The 24,952-nt window shown below is 56.7% G+C and overlaps 1 protein-coding gene across 1 annotated transcript in view; it reads left to right on the forward strand.

The window, feature by feature from the left end:
* Nucleotides 1–16,189: 16,189 nt before the first annotated feature.
* Nucleotides 16,190–24,952, forward strand: part of RYK (receptor like tyrosine kinase) — a gene marked incomplete at its 5' end in the record, with an annotated part of 67,529 nt that continues 58,766 nt past the window's right edge. The window contains one exon of the mRNA XM_084267734.1: nucleotides 16,190–16,511. Within this exon, the coding sequence (XP_084123860.1) occupies nucleotides 16,190–16,511 (322 nt within the window). The remainder of the gene's footprint in view (nucleotides 16,512–24,952) is intronic.

Genomic DNA, 24,952 nt, shown 5'->3' on the forward strand with positions numbered 1-24,952 from the left:
CGAACGTTGGCTGGAAACAGGCAGGGAAGATGCTCGTGGTGTGAGCAGGGCTGTCTCTGTGCAGGAAAGAAAGGCACCAGGGGGTTATTCCTGAGCTGCTGCCCTGTGTGCTGGACCAGAAGTGGCTCCATCCCAGAATAGAGCGTCATGGAGACGTTATCCCCGTGGCAGCTATTTCGGGTTGTGTCCCTGCAGAGTTAAATGTGTCTCCAGCACATTCAGGAGGCTCCTTCTCCAGAGCCCAAACACATCTCACTGCTGCCCAAAAGCCTCTTGGTATATGTGCATATTGGTCCTTGCTCCCCCTTCCCTTCCTTCTTCTCCCCATCGTGCTTGTCTGATTTCATGGCCCCATGTTCAAGCTGGCTCTGGGTCTGAGCGGTGCGTGGAGCCAACCAGCTTGGGGAGGACCACAGGCCCTCAGGGAGGAAGGCTCACCCTCCTCGTGTGGGTTGGGAAGACCACGTTGTGAATCATAGAATCCCAGCCTGGGCTGGGTTGGAAGGGACCCCAAGGATCACAGAGCTCCAACCCCCTGCCACAGGCAGGGACACCAACCTCCAGGCCTGGAGCTACACAAGTTTGCCCAGGGCCCCATCCAACCTGGCCTTGAACACCCCCAGGGATGGGGCACCCACCCCCTCTCTGGGCAGCCTGTTCCAGCCCCTCACCACTCTCTCTGTAAAAAACTTCCCCCTAATATCCAATTTAAACCTTCCCTCCTTTAGCTTCCTTCCATCCCCCTTGTCCTGCCATTATCTACCCTTTTAACAAGCTGATTCCCCTCCTGTTCCTCTGCTCCCTTCAGGGACTGGGAGGCTGCAATGAGGTCCCCCCACAGCCTTCTCTTCTCCAGGCTGACCCAGCCCAGCTCCCCCAGCCTCTCTCCATAGGGGAGCTGCTCCAGCCCTCTGAGCATCTCTGTGGCTCCTCTGACCCCTCTCCAACAGTCCCACATCTTCCTTGTGTTGGGGGCCCCAGCTCTGGACACAGGACTCCAGCTGAGGGCAGAGCAGAGAGTGACAATCCCCTCCCTGTCCCTGCTGCCACCCCTCTGCTGATGGAAAGAAATCCCTGGTGGGGAGCCCACTGTGGCTTCACAAGGTCCAAGAGGGCTGTAAGAGAGAAGGTGGCCAACACAAGAGAGGGACACATGTGCCACGGCTGCAGCTGAGCCCAGCAGGCAGCTGGTGGCTTTATGGGCATCGGCACTGCAGAGGAACGGGGCTGAGGAGGGATTAACGGTGCCCTTGGGATCGCTGCACCAGGGGCAGTGGGAAACTGAGGCTGCAGAGCAACGCTCTGCAGCAAAGCCCCTCAAACATCACTGCCCCCTTGGCTCTGGCTGCAGGAGAGCCAGCCCCAGCCCTTCCAAATGTGTTCTTCATGCTTCACCAAGGGCCACCTCCTCCACTCCTGTGATCCAAACTCCACCTCCACTCCCACCGGTCTTTGGAGGCTGGTGTTCCAGAAGGTGGGAGAGCAGGGGGAAACCACTCTGGATCTGCAGCACCTCCAGCTCTGCAACCTGTGCTGGCTCCAGCCTGGGGGGTCCTTGGTGCAGAGCTCAGGCTCCTCGGCGTAACCACAGCACACAGGCTGAAGGGTGGAATCCGGAGTAGATGGGCCCGTGTTGTGTGGTGGATCCCTCCTGCTGCCTCCACACACACACAGACACACACACACACACAGACACACACACACACACACACAGACACACACACACAGACACACACAGACACACACACGTTGCATTGCACAACCCATGCGCCTCCCCAGCCGTCAGACCTCGCTGGGAACAGGATCCTGGGATGACAAAGCAGCAGGACACTGGGCTGAGCGCTGTAGCAAGCACAGGGCTTAACCCTTGAGAGCCAGCACGGGCAGGGCAGCCCCCACCATCTGCTGACCCTTCCCACCATCAGTCCAAACCAGGCTCAGTCCCTTCCTCCTCCTCAGGAGGAAGCAGGGCAGGTGGCCTCAGAGGGGGCTCTGCCTTCTGGGTGTTTCTTTCCCTTGATGATGTCATTTCAGGGCAGCGGGTCTCTGCAGCTCAGCCTTGCTGTCCTCCTGTCCTGGGTGGCCAGGGACACGTGTCAACTCCTCCTGTGTTCTGACAACAAAAAAAGACGTGGGCTTGACCACGGTACACACGGACCCCTCAGCCAAGGGCTGAGGAAGAGTCGCTCCCCCTCGCTGCAGAGGAGAGTTTTCCTGGTAACCCTGGATGCTCCTGGAGCTTGGCTTGAAGGGCAGGACTAGAAAATGTTTGGCTGGCCCCAACGTGCCGAGGCAAGCGCTGCCTCTTCCTTCAGGTTCTGCAACAAACCGCTGGCGCTTCATGTTTGTGCAACACCTGGAGCCTTTCCAGGAGCTACCTGGGGCAGGAAGGGGAGGGCTGGGAGCCTGTGGTGCTGGGCCTCCAGGGAACGCTGGGTCAGCCTGCATGGGGTGTGGGGGGGTGGGTGGCTGAGCTCTGTCCCTGTCTCCACAGTCACCTCCATCCCAGGCTGGATTTTGTGATGCCTTAGTTCATTTCGTCCTGTTCTCCATCCATAGTTACCCCAGGGTGGGGGACAACCCCTGACTCATGTTCTGGTGGTGGTAAAAAAAAAATAAAAGAGAATTCTGCAAATTCTTTCCAAATTCCACAACTTTCTCTGGTTCCCTGTGACCTCAGGGCTTCAGCATCCTTGAGGAACGGTGGAATGAGCAACATTTCCCTGGTGTCGTAATGCTGATGTAACAGGGTGCGGTGGGCTGACCCTAGCTGGGGGCCAGATGCCCCCAAAGCCGCTCTGTCACCCCCTCTCCTCAGCTGGGCAGGGGGAACAAGATACAACAAAAGGCTCCCGGGTCAAGATAAGGGCAGGAGAGATCCCTCAGCAGTTACTGTCATGGGCAAAACAGACTCAATACGGAGTAAAATGCATCTAATTTATTGCCCAATGGAACCAGGGCAGGATAATGAGAAATAATCCCAAATCTTACCCCTCCCACCACCTCTCCCTCCTTCCTGGGCTCAACCTCCCTCCCCATTTCTCTCCCTCCCCCCCAGCAGCACCGGGGGATGGGGTTGGGGTCAGGCTATCACAGGCTGTCCCTACTGTTCCTTCCTCCTCAGGGGAGGACTCCTCACACTCCTCCCCTGCTCCAGCATGGGGTCCCTCCCAGGGCAGACAGTCCTCCGTGGACTTCTGCACCATGAGCCCTTCCCACGGGGCTTCAGCTCCTCACCGACTGCCCCAGCGTGGGCCCTGCCATGGGGTGCAGACCTTCAGGCCCAGCCTGGCCCCCCACGGGTCACAAGCCCCCCCAGCAAACCTGCTCTGGCGTGGGCCTGTCTCTGTGGGCTGCAGGTCCTGCCAGGAGCTTGTTCCAGCGTGGGCTCCCCACCAGGTCACAGTGTCCTTCAGGTGCCTCCACCTGCTCCAGTGTGGGGCCCTCCCTGGGCTGAGGGGAACCTCTGCTCCATCCTCCTCCTCCTCCCTGGGCTGCAGGGCACAGCCTGCCTCACCAGGCTCTTCTCTGGGGGCTGAGGGGAACCTCTGCTCCATCCTCCTCCCCCTCCCTGGGCTGCAGGGCACAGCCTGCCTCACCAGGCTCTTCTCTGGGGGCTGAGGGGAATCTCTGCTCCTGTGCCTGGGGCACCTCCTGCCCCCCCTTCTGCCCTGCCCTGGGCTGCAGGGTCTCTCACATCTCCTCACCCCCCACTGCCAGGTTTCTCCTCCATGACTCTGCTCCCCAGAGGTGCTGCCGCCGTCACTGACGGGCTCGGCATGGCCAGGGGCAGGTCCAGCCTTCAGCTGCTGGTGTTGGCTCTGTGGGGCCTGGGGGAAGCTGCTGGCAGCTTCTCACAGAAGCTGCCCTTGCAGCCCCCCTCCCAGCCCCAACCCAAAACACAGGGTGGTGAAGCTGTGGGGATCTTCCTGCCCGAGCTGTGTCATATCATTCCTATCACCGAAGCTTCGCCGTTTGCAGCCACAAAGCCCCGTACAATCCAGTCTGAGTAAACAGCGAGTAACCCTGCTGTAGCTGATTTCCAACCCATGGACGGGGCAGAATGGCATAAATACAAAACTATTCCAGTTCCTGGGACCCTGCCCCAAACACAGGGGATGCCAGGCGGTAACCCAAGCGGAGTGGAACTTTACAAAGCGTATAAATAGCCCTTGTTGGCCTGTGCCTGGGCGTGCCGGGGGGCAGGCGCGGTTACAGCGCCCGTGGTGGCCTGAGGAAGATGAGCTGGAAGCTAGCAATGGGTTTAGGGCTTGGATTTACGTTCAATTCTGCTTCCTGCTGCTGTATGGACACCAAAGCAGGTCAGAAACCTTTCCGTAATGCCCATCAGGGTGTGGGGTTGCCAGGAGGTGGTCCCGGCGTCGCCATCTGGCTTCAGCATCCTCGCCGCCCGGAATAGGTTTCCCTTCCCCAGGCCTGGAGCTGCCTGGGGCATGAGCCCCAACCCATCCTGCAGCCTCCAGTGCACCTCATGCTCTCCCATCCTTTCCAAGAGAAGGCTGACATATCTGCAGACCCACAGGCAAGGGCCTGAAACAAGGAGAAGCAGTTCTGGAGATGCCCTAGAAAGGCGTGAGGAGACCCTGAGTGCCTGGAGGGAATGACAGGGGTGTGCGTTGCCCCCCCTCCCCAGGACACAGCAGCCTTGCCACTGATGGCTGAGCCCTGCTCCCATCCCAGCTTCCCCCTCTCCTGGGGCACAGGGTGAATGAACTCCAGCGCTGGAGTTTGGAGCGGACACTATGTCCACATTCTTCAGCCTGGGACCGGGAATGTCAGCTCCTGTCCCGACGCCAGGGGCTTGCATTCCTCCCCAGTGCTGCTCCCAAAAAATGCCAGCCCAGACCGGTGTCGCTTTGGGGAGAGGGGTGTCACTTGGTCTGGGGGGGACGGGAGGAGACATGCTAAGCTTGAGAAGAGCTGTTACCGTGCTGGTGGGTGTGTGGCAGAGCGGGGCAGGGGTTAGCATGCGTGTGCTTGTGTGTGTTTACTAAACACTGCTCCCTGCAAGAGGGAATGGCTGGAATTCACCCCCCTCGCTCCCCGCCAGACCCCAAGGACACGCAGACGGACCCGGGGAATTCACTTCTCCCAGCCTCTTGCCAAGGCTGAATATTTCAGAGACCCAAGCAGCAAAAAAACCCAACCCCAAAACCACCAAACCCAACAAAAAAACCCCAACAAAAACCCAAAACATTTTATTGGGAGGGAAGAAAAATAGCAGGGAGAAAAATGCAGCAGAGTAATGAGGACTATGGAGTCCAAGAAATGCATTAGATCATCCTTAGAAACCGGTGCCTGAGGAGTTCTCTGTCGCTCGGGCTAGTCTAATATTTATGGTGTGTTGTTTAATCCGTGACTCCTGGCACCAGCCAGGGCTCCCGGCACTGCGTGCTGCTCAGAAACCCTGTTAAAAGCTCATCCCCAGCTCCAGGACCACTTGAGAGGAGCTGGAAGAAGCCCATCCACGTTGGCAGCCCAGAGGATCTGCTGGCAGGATGGAGCCAGGGGTGTATCGACCAAGTGTGCCGGGGTGCTGAGCTGGCAGAGCAGGGTGGGATGTCAGCCCCCCCCCCCCCCCCACCCCGGCACGACTCCCTGCTATGCCCTTACCACCCTCTGTGGAGCGAAGGCGAGATGCAAAGCTGCAGGCAGGTATCCCCAGCTCCTCTCCTCCCCAGGGGACGTGTTTATACCCTCGCAGTGGGTGTTTATAAATCACTCCGAGGGCAGCTCTTACGAGCGGGTTTTGGCATGTGGGTTGGGACGCTTCGCGCCGGTGACGCTCCGGCAAAGCATCCCTTCCTCGCAGAGGCATCCGGAGCCGGGATGATTCCAGTCTGGCCGGTTTGCCCCTGCGGTACCAACTGGGGGTTGCACTAGGAGAGACCGGTGGGCGTGCCAAAAACCCCAGCTGGGTTTAAAGCCCTGCACCTCGACTCGCATCTCCTGGGAGGAACCTGGCTCCACAGCGCTCCGTTCTTTCGTGGGATTTCCCCATCCGTGGAGTTAATTCCGGGTGAGGAAGCCAGGGAAGCACACGGGACCGTTTTCCCTAGGGATGAAGGCTGGTTTTTGCCCGGCGGAAGGTCCAACTAAGCCACCCTACTGCCAGCATTTCGGAGGGTGGGGATGGAGGGATGGAGGGATGGATGCCACCCCGCCCCAGCCCCCCGCTCCTGCGGGCATCCCGGCGAAAGGGAAGCGCCGAGGGCCGGCGGTGGGTGCTGATGTACAGGGGCCCGGTAGCGGCGGCGGAGGGTGCCCGGCCCGGCGGCCAGCCCGGGCGGGCAGTGACCCCTAGCGTCGCTCGGCCCGGCTCGGTGGGACGCGAGCCGGTCGCTCCCTCCCCGCAGAGAAGCGCCCTGGGGAAGGTGAATCATCCCGCACGGACCTGCCACCCCCCCGCCGCAGCCGCGGGGCTCCTCGGCGCGGCCGGTGCCAGCACCGAAAGCAGCCGGGGGGAGAACATCGCTGCCCCCCAGGGCCGTAAAACCCAGGCGGGGATCCTGCTGTGCCGTCCTCCGAGCCCCAAGTGTTGGTTAGACGTGGGGAGGGGCTCTGCAAAAACCGCTCCGGGATTCGGGAGGGAACCTGCTGTGCGCTCCAGGAGGGATTTATTAAGGCGAGCTGTGAGATGCCAGCATTACCGAAGCAAAGGCAGCCTCAAAATGGAACTGCAGGGCTGTAAACGTGGCTTTTGACCTATAAAAACGCCTGTAGATGGTATTTCAAGAGCCTCCTTCTGCTTTTAGGGATGTTTGAGAGATGGTGAGCACCACACATGGGGTGGAAAGCTCATTTCCACACACCGAAACCTCACCTTGATCTGCAGAAGGAGTCATAGAATCCCAGACTGGTCTGGGTTGGAAGGGACCCCAAGGATCACAGAGCTCCAACCCCCTGCCACAGGCAGGGCCACCAACCTCCAGGCCTGGAGCTACACAAGGTTGCCCAGGGCCCCATCCAACCTGGCCTTGAACACCCCCAGGGATGGGGCACCCACCCCCTCTCTGGGCAGCCTGTTCCAGCCCCTCACCACTCTCTCTGGAAAGAACTTCCCCCTAATCCCTCATCTAACCCTTCCCTCCTTCAGCTTCACCCCATCCCCCTTGTCCTGCCAGTCTCTGCCCTTTAACAAGCTGATTCCCCTCCTGTTCCTCTGCTCCCTCAGGGACTGGGAGGCTGCAATGAGGTCCCCCCACAGCCTTCTCTTCTCCAGGCTGACCCAGCCCAGCTCCCCCAGCCTCTCTTCATCAGGGAAGCGTGAAGGTGCCTCCAGTAGGAAACGGGAGAGGAAATGAAGTTGTGGGATCACCACTGGATGCCGTGTGTGGTCCTGTCACCTACCTGCAACTCAATAAAAAAGAGGAATACAAGGAAAACGCTGAAATAAGTCCTGTGGAAGCCAATCAAGGAATGGCCAGGGAGACTGAGCTCATTTCACTCATGCAAAAGAAATGCCCGATGGCAGATCACAAAGGTCCCAGTAGCCCATGACTTTTAAAGACAGTTAAAGACATTGAAAGCTGGTGGCAGGGGAAACTGAGGCAAAAGGCATTGGGGTTGGAGGCTGCACTGAGCATGGGTGAGCTCATCACTTCCCGCCTCTGGGTGCGACTCACAGACAGACTAAAATCCAGCCTGCAGGCAGAGCGGAGGCATCCGGGGGGAAAAGCTGACCTGGTGCTGAATCACCTCGTGTAGAAAATGCCTGGTGAGGGGTTTTATCGTGGTGGGGACTGAGTTTTAATCAGCAGAGGAGCTGGCTGGTGAAAGCAATCATGGGTCCTGCAGCTTCTGCCCGAGACGGGGTGAGACCCATGTGAGCACAACCTGAACAGATCTGGTTTTATCTGTAGCAGCTCCAGGAGTCTGTTCTTCAGAAGTAAAATAGGTTTGTCTTCAGTAAAAGGCATCCAGCTGAGCTGAGGCTGGAACAGCAGTTGGCCCCGTGCTGGGAAGAGAAGCGGGTGCGATGTAACGCTGACCCAGACCCTGTGTGTGGCTGATGAAATCCACACTATACTCTTCTTCAGCCCCACAGTGGGTTCTGGCAGGCTTGAACACCCTCTGCTCTAGTCCAAAGGCCACCAGAAGCTACAGGAAGGTTCCCATTGCCCACAGTGATTTCATCAGTATCACCTAGTGTTCATCACAACCCGGTATATTTGGTTACAGCAATACAGCAAGCGCTGCCCTGTCTGCAGGATCTAACCACAGGTGCCCAGCCAGCAGAGCCCAGGTGTCCATCCAGTGTGTGTGCAGAGGCAAAAATCTCCCAAACATTCCTCCTGCTGAGCAGAGCTGCTTCTTTGGAGCATGCAGGAGAGCGTGGGCATCTAAATTGGCATCGCAGGCAAGAGATTTCATCCATGCAGCTTGAGCCCATTGCCCCTTGTCCCATCTCCTGTCCCCTGGCTGAAGAGACCATCGCCCACCTCTCTGCACCCTCCTGGCAGGTCAGTGGAGGTGGGAAGAAGGTCTCCCCTCAGCCTCCTCTTCTCCAGGCTGAAGACCCCCAGCTCCCTCAGCTGCTCCTCAGAGGATTTGCCCTCCAGCCCCTTCCTCAGCCTGGTTGCCCTTCTCTGGACTCGCTCCAGGACCTTGATGTCCTTCTCATGATGAGGAGCCCAGAATTGGACCCAGCACTTGAGGTGTGACCTCACCAATGCCAAGAATGTAGAAGAATGGGATACAGTGACTCCTACAGCTAAATATCTCTGTTCCTGTATCGTGTGTGGGCTCTGAAACCCCTGTAAACCATGAAACAGCTCCAACTGCCAGAGCACAGGGGAAAACTTACATACATGATCTGTAAAGTCTGACCACATAAGTTTATAACTGCTGCTCAGCTGACTTCCCAAGGGAAAGGCATGAGCTTTCCAAGGACCTCCAGTGCAAGCTGGGCGCTGCATATGGAGTCATGTGCTGAACTACAGCACGAGGTCTGTCCTTCTAGCAGGGGAGCAGGAAAGCCCCTTGGAGACAGCTTTTGAAGGATCGTTTGCACTGAAAAGCCAACAAAACACCAGACAGGAGACAGAAACCCAGGAGCAGCAGGTTGTCCCAGAGGCAGCCTCTTGGGTCTCTGCCACCAAGCAATTCTCAGGACACTTGTGCCAAGGTGCTTCTAACACCAGGGGTCGGGGGTGTTCAGCAATTGGTTTTAAACACCAACAGCCCTTTGATAACTGAGGAAAAAAAACAAAACAAAATGGGGTTTTGGGGTTTTTTTGTCTTGTCCCAGAGCACGCTGGGTGTGACAGCTTGTTCTAGCCACAGGTCCGAAGCTGTACTGAAGACAAACCCTTTGACCCAAGGAGCATTCTGTAAGATGGGATGTGTTCCCACTGAGCTGGGGCTGGAAGGTTTCATTGCCAGCATCTGGGATGAGCTAGGGAGCTGCTTTGGCAGGGGGGTTGGACCTGATGATCTCTCCAGGTCCCTTCCAACCCCTGTGATTCTGTGATCTGAGAGGCAGCTCCCACTTTTGGGGTGCCTGCTTGCCTTTGCCCCCTCCAGCAGACCTCTCACCGAAACGCAGCAGCCCTGTCCATGCTGCAGGAATTACAGGGGCTGGTCAGTGCGTGTCACCCGTGCTCTAGGTCCTGCCTACTGTCCCAGGCCATGAAGTGGCCTGGGTGTCACTGCCCTTGGGCTGCGGGCCTCTGCCTGCGCAGGAGCAGTTGCGCGGGCCTGGGGCTGGCCAACGTGAGGGAGGCCTCTCTGCAGCTTCAGGCAGCTGGATCCAGCCGCTCGGCCTGTCGCAGGCCCTCTGGGAACAGCGCTAGCCCCAAAATAGCAGGGTGATAGTGCAAGAGCCCAGCCAGATGAGCTTCTCCTCAATTTTGTCATGAAAAGAGTTTTATTCATCATTTTCAGGCCTGCCCCCATACCAACTCTCTCCGGAGCGTTGAGCTCTAATGGTCTGTAACAGCACTGAAAGCCTCACCGTGCAACCCCAAGCCTTAAAATGGCCCCAAATCCTGGCACCTATTGGCTCAGAAAGCACTGAAGGTGACATGCACCCCAGCCAGCATCCCCTGGGTGTCCTGGGGAGGGAAGATGTAAGACAACCTGCCCCTGAACACAAGCTACTTCACATTTAGCAACACCACGATGATCAACACTCCCCTCATAGGGCAAACAAGGGAATGGCATGTGCTTTAACAGCTGCACACTGCAGTCGTACTCTGGTGCTCTGCTGTCCTCCAGCCTCTGCCTGCTGATGGTGGGTGCCCTGTCCCTGGGGGTGTTCAAGGCCGGGTTGGATGGGGCCCTGGGCAACCTTGTGTAGCTCCAGGCCTGGAGGTTGGTGTCCCTGCCTGTGGCAGGGGGTTGGAGCTCTGTGATCCTTGGGGTCCCTCCCAACCCAGACCAGGTTGGGATTCTCTGATCTCTGATTCTATGAATGGGATGAAGGCTCCTGGGCTGCGTAACCTACATGTAGTTTTGCTGGAAGCCATCCAGGTGCTGAGGTCACCTGGGCCTCGTAAAGAAGAGAAACTGTTTGAAGGCAAAAATGCTGGAAGCCTGATTGAAGGAGGCAGAAGGGCTTCATTCCTGTGTCTACATGAAGGGGCCAGTTCTTCTCACCAGGGAATGTTGCGCCAGCGTTTACAGTCGTGGAAAGGAGGTGGGAAAAGCCGCCCATTATCCCAGCGGTGCCTGCGAGCGAGTCTGGGCATGGAGCAGCCCTTGCCCTGTCTCCCATCCTCCAGCTCCCACCTCAGTACCCATGTGCTGTGCTGCAGGTCTTCCGTGAAGTCCTAAGGTATTGAATTCTCATCAGTGCCATCAATTGCCAGCTATTTGCTATTGCAGATTCGTTCCCCAGCCAGGAATAAATAGCAGCTCTTCCCTGCCCCAGGGGACCTGGGGGTGGTGGATGCCCATCCAGTCAGGCTCAGAGCACGAGCAGTGATGCATCCCGCTGCCCAGCCAAGGAAAACCTCTCCGGGTGAGCGCTATGAACTCACAGCTATTGCTAGCAGCTTTCCACCCAGAGACTCCCTAGCCTTTTGCAATATAATCTCACCCAGGATGGTTTTGAAAGACCGTGAACTCCATCCTGCTGCCAAAAATCGTCCATGCAGCCAAAAAAAAAATCAGCAGAAGATCTTCAGCATTTAAGCTGGCCCATGAGTTGCATTTTTCACCTTTTCCCAATGATATGTTTCCTGACATCCACGAAAATGTCAATCAGGCTCTAATATCCCCATTATTCTGTTCAGAGTGGCAGACTGCATTTTAACTGTGACTTCAGGGCTCAGCAAGCCATCAGCTTCACCAGCACAATGGAACGGGGCTGTTCGGCCTTGAGAAATGAAGCCTGAGAGGGGATCTGATCAATGTTTATCAATAGCTGAAGGGCGGGACACAGGGGGACATGGGCAGCCCCTTTTCAGTGTCTGTGGGGACAGGGCAAGGGGCAATGGCCTCAAGTTGGAGCCCAGGGAGTTCCACACCAATCTGGGGAAGAACTTCTTCCCATTGAGGATGAGGGAGCCCTGGGACAGGCTGCCCAGGGGGTGTGGAGTCTCCTTCTCTGGAGAGATTCCAGCCCTGTCTGGACACCGACCTGTGTGCCCTGTCCTAGGGAGCTGCTTTGGCAGGGGGTTGGACCCCCATGGGCTCTGGAGGGCCCTTCCAACCCCTGTGATTCTGTGATTCTCTGATTCTGTGATTCTGTGAATGGACACACCAGCCATGACTTCAGCCTTGAGAGTGCCTGTGCCGGGCTGGCAGGCGTATCCTAAGAATGTGTTTGTTTGCATTTGGTTTATGTGGGTTTGGTGACCTTTTGTTAAAACCAGCCAGTGATTTCCAGGAGGCAGAGTTACATACTGGCTAAAAAAAATATGCAAAACTCTGGTAAAATAAGCTAGCACGAGTCCTTCTGCTGAATATTGCATTTCTGCTGAATATATCCTACCCCTGTGGCCAAGGGTGACTGAGGATACAGTTAAAGTAACGCTATCGGCAGACACGGGGTGGGGGGAGTTTTGGCAGGTCACCAGAGAATCACAGAATGGCCAGGCCTGGAAGGGACCTGAAAGACCATCAAGTCCCAACGTCCTGCCATGGGCAGGGACACCTCTCACCAGACCAGGCTGCCCAAAGCCCCATCCAACCCAGCCCTGAACACCACCCCCAGGGAGGGAGCATCCACCACTTCCCTGGGTAACCTGTTCCAGGGCCTCACCACCTTCACAGCAAAGAATTTCTTCATAATATCCAATCTAAATCTACCCCCTTCCAATTTAAAACCATTCCCCCTTGTCCTATCACTCCAGACCCTTCTATAAAGTCCCTCCCAGCTTTCCTGTAGCCCCTTCAGGTACTGGAAGGTGCTGTAAGATCTCCCCAGAGCCTTCTCTTCTCCAGGCTGCGCAACCCCAACTCTCTCAGCCTGGCTTCATAGCAGAGGTGCTCCAGCCCTCTCATCACCTCTGTGGCCTCCTCTGGACCCGTCCCAACAGTTCCACGTCCTTAAAGAAGGAGGCTATCAGGAGTTTGCTTGGCCAAGCCTTGCAGGGTGCCTGTTGCTGAAAAGCAGATGAGAGGGACTTCTCTGCCCGAGAAAACACCCAAGGTGCGAGAGGCCCCACTGCACCAGCTGTCTCTGAGGGATGCACTGTTAGGGTAGACACTGGCAGGACAAGGGGGATGGATTAAAACTAAAGGAAGGAAGGTTTAAATTGGATATTAGGGGGAAGTTTTTTACAGAGAGAGTGGTGAGGGGCTGGAACAGGCTGTCCAGAGAGGGGCTGGGTGCCCCATCCCTGGGGGTGTTCAAGGCCAGGTTGGATGGGGCCCTGGGCAACCTTGTGTAGCTCCAGGCCTGGAGGTTGGTGTCCCTGCCTGTGGCAGGGGGTTGGGGCTCTGTGATCCTTGGGGTCCCTTCCAACCCAGACCAGGCTGGGATTCTATGATTCTATGATAACAGCTGTCTTTCCTCCCAAGTCAAAGCCTCATTAGGTAGTTGGCCACTGTGAACCGAGCCTTTAGTTTAAGGGACTTAATCTGTCGCTGCGACAGGCTGGTTTCACGTTCCTCAAGCTCATCTTGGTGCAAATCCTCCCCATTTGGTGTGTTAGTTTTTCAAATGCTTTTGCAATGATTTTTTTTCTGTGCAGTTCAGGAATCCCAAGCCAAAGACGAGCCTCAGTTTTGGGTTTGATGACTTTAGACATGCAAGTTGCCCGCCCGTTCCTAAGCCCCTAAGCGAGGTGTGTTAGGAAATGCCCAGCAGCTGAAATTTAGACTGTGTCTGAAGGGCAAATAAATACACATGCCCAGACCCTGAGCTCCGTGGCTGAGGAAATGGCTGTGGAGGACCTGTGGTACAGAGGGCTGTCCCTCGGCCAGCCCACAGCCACCCAACCAAAGGCTTGCATTGAGTTTGCAGCATCCTGGCTTGTATCAGAAACAGTGTGGCCAGCAGGTCTGGGGAGGTGATGGTGCCCCTGCACTGGTGAGGCTGCACCTCGAGTGCCGGGTCCAGTTCTGGGCTCCTCACCATCAGAAGGACATCGAGGTCCTGCAGTGAGTCCAGAGAAGGGCAACCAGGCTGGGGAAGGGGCTGGAGGGCAAATCATATGAGGAGCGGCTGAGGGAGCTGGGGGTGTTCAGCCTGGAGAAGAGGAGGCTGAGGGGAGACCTTCTCTCCACCTCCACTGCCCTGCCAGGAGGGTGCAGAGAGGTGGGCGATGGTCTCTTCAGCCAGGGGACAGGAGATGGGACAAGGGGCAATGGGCTCAAGCTGCCCCAGGGCAGGGTCAGAGCAGATGTGAGGGAAAAGTTCTTCCCTGGCAGAGTTGTCAGGGCCTGGCACAGGCTGCCCAGAGAGGGGGCTGAGTCCCCGACCCTGGGTGTGTTTAACAGGCAGGTAGATGAGGTGCTCAGGGATCTGGTTTAGCACAGGATGGGAATGGTTGGACTTGATGATCTTAAAGGTCTTTTCCAACCCTGTGATTCTGGGGTTCTGTGCAGTGCTGTTTTCTGCTTGCCATTTTATTTTTTCACACCTTGTGCTGCTAAGCGAGCGATGTTGACGGTGGGGAGGTGTGTGAGCCGTTCCTCTTTCACCACGGCCATTAGAAGAGCAGAGCTTCTCACACACTTCCCACTCTCAGGGTTACGAGCCGAAAGACTCGCTGATTAAAAACCCACTGTGGCTAATTAGCCTGCAGTGTCCTCCTGTCACAGCGGCCCACGTCGGTCCGGAATTCCTCCTGGCAGGTCAGAGGGGAGCGTGTAATTCACAGCTATTAACCAGTTTAATGGTCATAAGTGAATATTGTGACACACCCGCTGAAAAGCTCCATCAAGGGGGCAGCTACCAGCGATGGATTTGCTCGGGCTGAGGCTGTTCCTGCTCCTCAGGAATGTTTGTCCAGGAGATGCAAAGTCTCGTGCTGGAATTCAGCCTTTGATTATTATTGCATTCTTTCCCCACGTCTCGGCCGTCACGCAGCGCTGCTGCCGGCATTTCGTACTGTAACAGAGCAGCAGACGTGGTTTACAGTCAGAATTTTACTTCAGGAGCATTGTAGGCTGGGACTGTCATATATTCTTCTAATACAAGGAGAAACTTTGTCGCTGTGCCGGAGCGCTGGGCCAGGCTGCCCAGGGAGGCTGGGGAGTCTCCTTCTCTGGAGACATCCAAACCTGCCTGGACGTGTTCCTGTGGGATTTAGTCTGGGTGATGCTGCTCTGGCAGGGGGTTGGGCTAGGTGAGCGTTCAAGGTCCCTTCCAACCCCAAATGTGCTGGGATTCTGGGGCTGAAAGAGCTGTCCTTTGCAGATGGAAGGCTCTCCTTTGTTACAGCGGGATGAAGGGCCGCTGTCTCTCAGCTCTGAAAGGACTCAAAGGACACAAAACTCCTTCAAAGGACCCAGTGCAGGGCCACCAAGGTGCTCGGGGGAGTGGAACCCCTTCCTTATGAGGAGAGGCTGAGGGAGCTGGGCCTCTTCAGCTTGGGGGAGACTGAGGGGTGACCTTATTAATCTCTATCAGTATGCAAAGGGCGAGAGTCAGGAGGCTGGAGCCGGGCTCTGCTCAGGGGTGGCAGCGACAGGACAAGGGGCAGCGGGTGCAGCTGGAGCAGAGGAAGTTCCATGGGAACATAAGGAGAAACTTTGGTCACTGTGAGGGTGCCAGAGCCCTGGGCCAGGCTGCCCAGAGAGGCTGTGGAGTCTTCTCCTGAGACATCCAAACCCACCCAGATGTGTTCCCGTGGGATTTAGTCTGGGTGATGCTGCTCTGGCAGGGGGGTTGGACCAGATGAGCTTTCGAGGTCCCTTCCGACCCCTGAGGGTCTGTGAGGGTCACAGCGCTGCCCTTTGCAGCTCAAAGGCCCTGTCCCTCGGCTCTGGAAGCAGCCCAGGGTTAAGCTAAAAGCTGGTCACAGCCCTAAATACGCCATGGGCACACCAAGGCTTTCAAAAACCACCAAAAAAAGAAGGAAATTCCCTTAAACAGCCGCGGACACTCCAGACGCGCTCCCGGCTGGGGCCCTCTGAGCAGTGCCGGCCACCTCCCGGCGCTGGTCCCCGGGGTGCCTTGGCCAAGCGGTGCCAGCGGCGGGTGCCCGGGACAGGCCGTGCGGCGGCAGGGTAACGGGACGGAGGAGATGGCCGCGCCAGACCGTGAGGTAATTCGGCGGGCGGGGAGGATGGGGGGGGGCAGCTTCCCCTCAGGGCGGGCTCAGAGCCCCGCCAGGCGCCTAGACCGCCAGTTACCGGCGGGAACCGGAGGCCGGCAGCGGGCGGGAGGAGGGGAAGGGTCCCCGCTCCGCTCCGCTCCGCACCGCGCCGGGGCTGAGGGGGGGGGGGGGGGGGGCGGAGGGGGGACTCGGGTCCCCTCGGCGGCGGCGAGAAGCTCCCGCGCGTCTCTGCTCCCGCCGCCGGGCGGGGGTGGGGGGTGGGGAGGGGGTGAGGGGGGCGTGTCCGCGCCTGCGCCGGGCGCGCGCGGGGCGGTGCGTGCGGCGCCGCGGAGGAAGCGGCGCCAGCGGCGGCGGCGTCGGGCGCGCGCAGCCATGAGCGGCGGGGCGGGGGCCGGCGGTCGCGGCGTGTGAGGGGCTCGGCGGGGCGGGGGGTCCCCTCCTGGCCTCCCGTCCCCCCCCCTCCCCCCCTTCCCTCCCTCCCTGCCCGCGGAGCGATGGTGCCGGGGCGTCGGGGCGGGGGCCGTGAGCCCGGCGAGGGGAGGCGGCGGCGGGGCCGGCCCCTTCGGGCGCCGGGGGAGGCGGGCGCCGGGCGGCCGCGATCGTCGTCTTGGTCGCCTTGGTCTCGCCCGGTGCGGGGCCCGCGCCGCCATCTCCTCCCCCTCCTGCCGCTGCTGCTCCTCCTGCCCGCCGGCGCCCAGGGCCAGGCCGGCCCCGGCTCCGGGCCGCACGCCGCGGGGCCCCCGGACTGGCCCCCCGCCGGCCCCGGGCCCAGCCTCAGCCTCTACCTGAGCGAGGAGGAGGTGCGCCGGCTGATCGGTGAGTGCGGGCCGGGGCCGGGGCGGAGGGGTGGTGGCTGGCGGGGCCCGGCGGCGGGGCGCTGCGTGGGGTGGGGTAGGGTGGGGGGGGGGGGCGGGGGTGGCCGCGGGGGGGATGCGGGACCCGGTGGGACTGAGGTGGTGCGGGGGGCCGGCCGCTCCCAAGGGGCTGTGAGGGGTTCTGTGAGGCTTGGGGGGCAGTTTGGGGTGTGAGGGCCGAGGAGGAAAAGGAAGGGGGGGGGAAGTAGTCTGTGGGGCCGGGGTGGAGGTGGTGAGGGTCCGTGGGGATGTCTGTGGGACTGGGGGTGCAGGAGTGGTGTGTGAGTGGGGATGAAGGACCTGGGGCTTGGGAGAGGGTGGGGTGTGCTGTGGGATGGGTTTTGGGGGGGGGGGGGGATCTGGGATTCTGTGAGCCTGGGGAGGACGACAGTGGGAGAATGGGGGAGTCTGCAGAGCCTGGGAAGAGTCTGCACTGCTTCGTGGGTGGTGGTGGGGCTGGGGTTTTGTTGGAAGAAAGGTGTCCTGGGCTTTACCCTGATGCTGGGGGTGGGTTCCCTTGGTTGGAGTGACTGAGGTTGATGCCCCGGGGGGGGGGGGGGGCGGGGGGAGGAGCAGGGTAAGTCCTGGAAGGGGGTGAGTTCAGGCCCCTGATTTAATTAGCGAGGTGAGTGCCATTCAGAGGGCAGAGAGGAGACCTGGCAATAATTGGGTGCGTGTGTGAAAGGAATCTTAATTTCCAGGCAGGCTGACAATTGCTGTGCAAGGGCTTGGAGACAGTTCCTGAAGTGCTCCATCTGGCCCACGGCTTTTGCAGCAGCAGCTTTGTGCTCGGAGGCTTTCTGGCTTAAACAAAGATTTGCTTTCCCTAGGCTTTGCTTGCTTAGGCTCTTGTTTAGAGTTGGTGGCTGGGGTATCCAAACAAATAGGTTGCTTATCCCCCTGGGATTTGGTTTCCAGCAAGTGTCCTGTGTCTCTGTCGGCTGGAGGAAGCCAGCAAATGCACACAATAAAAAAATCTCTCCAGTTCATGGGAGCTCTGTAGCCATGTGAGTGACCAGGGGACCTGGGGAGTGAAGGACACGAGACCTTTCTCCCCTGATGGCGATTAGGGCCCTGTTGTTGTCATTTCTACATCGCCTTTGCTTGCTGCCAGGCACTCTTTAACAGACAGGGGGGTGAAAAAGGCAGGCTTGCTGTTTAGCTGAGTTTCTAAACAAGCAGTTAATCTTGGGAACACTGAACAGCAAGACTTGAGCAACCCCAGTGCTAGTGCCTGAGAGTGTGTATTAGTTAGATTTGCTCAGGCTTCCGTGGCCTGCTAGTGTAATTATCCATCCTTAAGCAGCAACTGAGGAGAGGAGAGCTGCTGCTGCTCCTGTTTTTTGCCAAGTTAAATTGCATCCTGTAATCTGTCTGTCTGTTGCTACCATGGCTCAAGTCACCTATTACTCAAGCTGTCTGTGGCTGGTTTGTATCTCTTAAAGTATCTGACATTTAGTGCTGTTTGGCTTCTGCAACCAGGTTTCTCCAGGGCTTGGAGAAGCCAGAGTCTAACGTGGGGGTGAACTGGCACGCTTCTCAGTGGGCTTCACAGAGCTCAAAGTCTGCTCTAAGCTAAATTTTCAGGCTCTACCTTGTGGTGTTGGCATAAGCAGACTTCATTTTAAGGGTATCCCTCACACCTAGTAGCTGTTGTAGGTAAGGTGTAGTTTAACGAGGCATCTTGACATAGGCAGTCAGGTCTCACTGCAGCCTTTCAGTACCTGCTGGGACTGTACAAACAGGAGGGGAATCAGCTTTTTAAAAGGGTAGATAATGACAGGACAAGGGAGAATGGATTAAAACTAAAGGAAAGAAGGTGTAAAGTAGATATTAGGGGGAAGTTCTTTGCAGAGAGAGTGGTGAGGGGCTGGAACAGGCTGCCCAGAGAGGGGGTGGGTGCCCCATCCCTGGAGGTGTTCAAGGCCAGGTTGGATGGGGCCCTGGGCAGCCTTGTGTAGCTCCAGGCCTGGAGGTTGGTGGTTCTGCCTGTGGCAGGGGGGTTGGAAGTCTATGATCCTTCCAATTCTAGGATCTCCAGTAACTCTATGTACTCCTCCAGCAGAAGAAAGTCCGAAGGGCCAGATGCATTTCTTCCAGCTCTTCACGCTTGGAAAACAGGCTGATTTAAAATGCTCAGTTTTGTAGTATCTGAACTGTGTTTACATAACATCACGCTCATGGTTTAAGGGTCAGTGTGTGTGAACTTGAAGGAGAAGGGAGGCACTTTGGCAGCCTCCTCCAGGAAAGCCATGGCCCAGTGGATGCTAGAGTAGGGGTAGGGAAATGAGACTCCTTGTGAAGCGGACCCTGGGGTGCAGGGAAGCTACTAATATAAATGTAGATGCCAGTTTCTTTTCCCCCTTGTTACTGGTCTCTGCTACTGTCTGCTGTGGCTGAACAGAAAGCTCTGAGGCTTTCTGTAGTGCTCATAAACCCAAATGTCACCCAGAGCTGCCACAACCTGTAGTGTGTTCATGTTTCTTGATGTATCCCCTGCACGTCTTTAGATTGTGGGAACAAAGGTAAGCACACTGTTGCATGTCTAAGTCAGTCATAAGTGATGATACAGTGTGTCTGTGTGCAAAGCTGAAGCATCCCTGGAGTCTGGGTAAGGTCTGCAGGGCTGTACCCACGTGTGGTCTCTCCAACAGTGAGGCTGGACTGGTTAATTGGAGCATCTCAGCGCTTCTGCTTTCCTCAGAACCAGAGTTCAGGGTCTTCCAGCCCCACAGCCTGTGTTTCTCCTTGGGTTGTGGCTCTTGGAAGTGCAGTAGTGACATGCTGAAGGTTGTCTGTGGCACAGAGGCAGGACAGATACTCTGGTTTACAGTGAAAACTGCCTGCTGCTTTCCTCTAGGCTTATATCAGGCTTCCACTGTGTGATTCTGCCTTAGGAGGAGCGAAGAGCAACTTCCCAGTGAAGAAAACGAGGGGAAATTGGCACAACTTGTGCGAGATGGGGTTTTTGTTTTGAAAAGCAGCAGCGTTCTCATGGTCTGAAAGTGGGACTCTCTATATGGCAGGCAGATGGTGTCTCTGCCAGAAATATCTCCTGCCATTCCCATGGAAAATGCTCGCAGCCATCCAGACTATAAGCCTTTGGGGGGGAAAAAAATGTGGTGTTCACAGAGTGAGAGATGTGTCAGACTCTGCTCGCACCAGGCAGGATCTGGCAGTTGATGGGGCAGAGGTGGAAGGGGAGAGAGAGGGGTTGGTCATGGGGGGCTGAACTGACACAACTTCAGGGGTTGATGGCAGGAGGTGGAGGTGTTGGAATGAGAGCAGGGGTGATGGGGAGTTGGCAGAGAAGCACTGTTTGCTGGGAAGAGATGTCCCGAGTACTCCTTTGTAGGAGTGCCTGTGAACTCTCAGCACTGTGATCTGGGGCTTTTTGGAGTTGGTTCATATGGACAATCTTTTCTTGGGCCTGAAAGCAGCACCACTCTTAATGGAGGGGGCAACCATATCAGCACCATGACTCACCCTGCTCGTATGACTTCTTACCAGCGACTGCCTTGCCATGCCAAACGTGCTGGGCAGGTGGGGGTAAGCTGGTGATGAGTTGTTTGGTCTGTACTTTAATTAGTGACTTTCCTTCAGATTTGCCAGCGAGCTCAGGGCGCTGGGGTGTTTGCCTCATGCCAAAATGCTCCATCAGCCTGCTTTTCACAGGATCCAGTGCTACAAAGGCACGTGCACTGCTGGGCAGGTAAGGAACTAAGGCTTAGAGAATAAGGTAGAACAAAATACCCATCAATTTTAGGTAGCTAGCTTTAATTGTGAAGGATTTGATCCAATCTATTTCAAGTACGTGGCATTATTTAGCACTTAACACGTTTGTGGTGTATCTCTGAGCCCTTCAGCTGTGAGTTCCCAGCAGCTCAGCCTCTCAGGAGACCTCGGGCTGTACCTCTGGGTGTGAGGACCAGAATGGATAGCTGCCTGTGAAAACCTGGCCTTTTGTGCATTGCAGGTGGCTCTTTTGCAGCGTTCATGAGGCAGCACCCAGTTGTTCATGGCAGCAGGAAGATGCTCAAGCAGTGAGAACAACCCTCTCTGTTCTTGCAGGGTCATTGTTTTCTAGGCTCATACCTTTCAGCTCTGAAATGGGGCTTGTGGGTGGTCCTCTATCCCATGGCTCTGGGTCTATCTGGAGACAGGTCTAGCCTGAATGCTAAATGAGAGCAGCCCCACAGGGGAAGAAGAACGTGACGGTGTAACTGAGGGGTGTCATATGTGTGGAAGGGGATGGTGCCCAATTAGAGTTGTGGGAGTCAGAATTAAAGTCAGAAGTTCTACAGCGTCAGTGTTGAGTTTGCAGATGGAATATTCTTTGGCTTGGTTTCTTCTGAGTAATCATGCTGAGTGCTGTCTTCTGTTGGTTTTGTTTGCACTTGCTTAATTACAGAGTTTAATTAACACCTCATAGAGTCCCAGACTGGTTTGGGTGGGAAGTGACCCCAGAGCCTCCCCCCCCACTGCCCCCCCTGCCGTGGGCGGGGACAACTCCCATCAGCCCAGGGTGCCCCAAGCCCCATCCAACCCGGCCTTGAGCCCTGCCAGGGACCCAGGGGCAGCCCCAGCTTCTCTGGGCACCCTGTGCCAGGGCCTCCCCCTCCCCAGGAAGGATTTCTGCCTCCCAGCCCCTCTCCAGCTGCCCTCCTGCAGCTGAAGGTCGTTCCCCTGGGCCTGGCCCTCCCTGCCCTTGGCACCAGCCCCTCTCCAGCTTTCCTGGAGCCCCTCAAGGACTTGGAGGTCTCCCTGCAGCCTTGTCCATACTGAACCACCCCAACTCTCTCAGATGTGCTCCAGCCCTTGAATCATCTCCATGGCCTCACCAGGGAGGACCCAGCACTACCGGTGTGGCCTCAGCAGGACTGAGCAGAGCCCTAGTAAATTATAGCCCAAGTGCAGCTTTGTGTGTTTTAAATGGAGAGTAAGCATCTATGTATTGCATCTACACATTGCAGCAGGTAATCTTAATTAAGGTGCTTTATACCATGCTCCTTTGTCTGTCGCCTGGTTAATTGTCCCTGTTATGAAAGGGACCTGAAAATCAGAGCGCTGGGACGAGCTGGGTGTTCAAATTATTGTGAGGGTGCAGCGTTTCTTTCTCATGATGCTTCTGGGCCAGGTTAAAAGCCCACTCCTGCCTGGTTTTGACAGCATCTCTACCTAGACCACGACCAGTGAGCTGGTGCTGGGCTGTGAGTGCTGTGGGTGGCACCCAGGGTGAAGCCACACACCTCCACGTGAGCTGGGTGATGTCCAGGTGCTGGTGTCCCTGGAGGACAGGACATACCCAGCGTGTCCAGCGGGGAAGGACGTGTCCGTGTGGATCGGTGTCTGACCTGCAGTTTGGAACCTGGTTCTGGTGTCTGCACGTTCTTAAATCCTTGTTTCTAGCTTTGAAGTACCTGACTCCAGAGCTGGGGCCCACAATAGAACGATGTAGAACTGTTGGAGAGGGTTCAGAGGAGGCCATGGAGATGATCAGAGGGCTGGAGCAGCTGCCATATGGAGAGAGGCTGAGGGAGCTTTGCTGGTTCAGCCTGGAGAAGAGAAGGCTGTGGGGGGACCTCATTGCAGCCTTCCAGTCCCTGAAGGGAGCAGAGGAACAGGAGGGGAATCAGCTTGTTAAAAGGGTGGATAATGGCAGGACAAGGGGGAATGGATCAAAGCTATAGGAAGGAAGGTTTAAATTAGATATGAGGGGGAAGTTCTTTGCAGAGTGGTGAGGGGCTGGAAGGGGCTGCCCAGAGAGGGGGTGGGTGCCCCATCCCTAGAGGTGTTCAAGGCCAGGTTGGATGGGGCCCTGGGCAACTTTGTGTATCTACACAGGTTGGATGGGGCCTGGAGGTTGGTGTCCATGCCTGTGGCACGGGGGTTGGAACTCTGTGACCCTTGGGGTCCCTTCCAAACCAGACCAGCCTGGGATTCTGTGATTCTCTGACTCTGGAGAACGGTGGCTTTTTGCATGCTCTGTGCAGAAATAAGCACTGTGTTGCTGTGGCCCACGTGCCTGTTGCTGCCAAAGTGCAAAAAACCTGCTTTGTTTTACCATTTGAAAGGGACTGAAAAGGTTCCTGTGCGCAAAGGAAGCTTCTGGTGCCAGGCACTGGAACACAGCTGAATCGCTGATGGTGCCCTGGAAACATCCTGCTACATCCCACTGCACTGGAAGAGCTGTTTTTAGGATGTTTTTAGGATGCCAGTGGTATTCCTCTGCCCTCTAGCCTGATGGCCATCCATGATGGGTGCTCCTGTGTCCCCAGCTCCCAAGCCCGCTCACGGAGCGGTGGAGGGATGGAGGCTGGCAGGGTGTTTGGAGGCTGCACGTGGCGGTGTCTGGCTGCTTGTGAGCTGCAGCAGGGTGTGACAGGTTACTCACTTCACAGAGCTGAGCAGTCTGTCTCCCTTCTGCAGCCTTTCAGTGAGCTTTGGTGCTTGTCCCTCTGATTTACTGAGCCCCGCGGTTCACGTCAACCTTGTGCCAAGGTTTGTGAGAACAAGCTGTGTTTAGGGTTACTCTGCCCTTTTCCATTCTGTTACCTCACTTTTACTTTGCAAGGTTCAAATAGCTGTTTCTTTGGAGATGCCTGTAGTCCTGTAAACCCAGTGCAGTGTTTGTGGTGCTTGCAGACTGGCAAAGAGTACATTCAGCCTGGAGAGAAGAAGACTAAGGGGGGACCTTATTAATGTTTACCAATATCTGAAGCATGGGATGCAGGGGGAAGTGGGCAGCCCCTTTTCAGTGTCTGTGGAGACAGGACAAGGGGCAATGGCTGCAAGTTGGAGCACAGGGAGTTCCACAGCAAGATGGGGAAGAACTTTTCCCCAGTGAGGGTGAGGGAGCCCTGGGACAGGCTGCCCAGGGGGTGTGGAGTCTCCTTCTCTGGAGAGATTCCAGCCCCGTCTGGACACCGACCTGTGTGCCCTGTCCTAGGGAGCTGCTTTGGCAGGGGGTTGGACCCCATGGGCTCTGGTGGAGGGTCCTTCCCACCCCTGTGATTCTGTTTGTCGAAGTTTGAAGCAGCCTGTGGAAGGCTGTTGGGGGTGATGCCTGCAGAGGCAGCTTCTAGCCTGGATTAGGGTTGTTAGAAAGAGTTTACTCTGTGTGCCTGCTGTTTAAAGGGCTGATGAGATAAGGGAAATCCAGGAAATACTGAAGTGCTGGTGCATATCAATCTACTGGCGTTGCTGAGACGGGTGGTTGGTTTCTGTGGCTTGCTGTCTCACAGTGGTGTACATGCTGGGATTTAAAACTGCTGGGGGGCTCTGCCTTCTCAGGGTAGGGTTTGGAGAGTCTCCTTCTGCCAACTGGCCGCTCAGGAGGGACTGCATGGGCAGCCAGCAGCTTGGCTTCCTCCAGCAGCGCTCCGTCTGCGCTCAGCCCTGGGAGGAAGCAGCCATTTCAGCTCCTGAGAGGCCAAGGTCTGTCTGGTGATAAATGCTTGTGGCTCTTGGAACGTGGTTGTGTCAGGGACTTGGAAGAAATCTGACCTCTGAGACTGAAGGCTAGACTTGACTGTTGGGAGGGATCCCAGAGCTGCATTCCTCGCTGCTGGGATTTTACACCTGTGTGCTACTTGGCAGCTTCTTATTTGTCACTGAGGATTGTTTGGCCTCTTTGAATACATGCCCTCTCTTCCTTCCCAGCATATGGATGGACTGGGAACAAGAGAGAGGAAATGGAGGCAGAGAACTCCCTGTGTGCATGAGAAAAGGCAGCAAGAAGGGCTAAAGGCACTGGCAAAAAGGCAGGGGCTGAGGCTGCTCTGAAACACCACGTAGGGAAATACAAGAGCCAAGGATCCCGCTCACAGGCATAAAAGAAATCCCAGGGTGGTGTTTTCCTGAGTGTGGGAGCTGTGGAGGCATCTGTAATGTGCTGGCTGCCGTGTGGGCACTTCATGAGTGGCAGTCTTGGGGTTTTTCTTCTCCCTTTCTGCTTCCCAGAGCGGTGTATGGATGCTGGAAAAGCTGAATTAGTGAGCCAAACGTGCCTGCATTCATAGGTGTTCTGAGCTCTAGTGAGAGAGGATGGATTGTTGACTAGTTCCCACCTAAAACTACACAACCTGGAATACCACTGGGGCTCCTACTCTTCTCACAGCAGCAGGACCTGTAGTTATTCCTCTAGTAACTTAGTAGTAAAAATCATACTCCGGGTCTGGAAGCGGGAAGGCAGGAGGGAGCGTGTAAAGGCTGGAGTGCATTTAATGAGTTGTGCCTGGTGAATTGATCCTTTCTCTCCCTTTTCTCCCTGCTGAATGGCAGCAGCACCAGCAGACCCCGTGTAGGAATGAATGCCAAGGCTCTCTGGAAGTGCCTTGTGGCAGTACAAAGGCTGGGAGAGCGGAGGCTTCAAACGCACCGTTTCTCTTCCATCTCTGCCTT

Source organism: Gallinula chloropus (genome assembly GCF_964237585.1).
Source record: "Gallinula chloropus genome assembly, chromosome: 8".
Lineage (NCBI taxonomy): Eukaryota > Metazoa > Chordata > Aves > Gruiformes > Rallidae > Gallinula > Gallinula chloropus.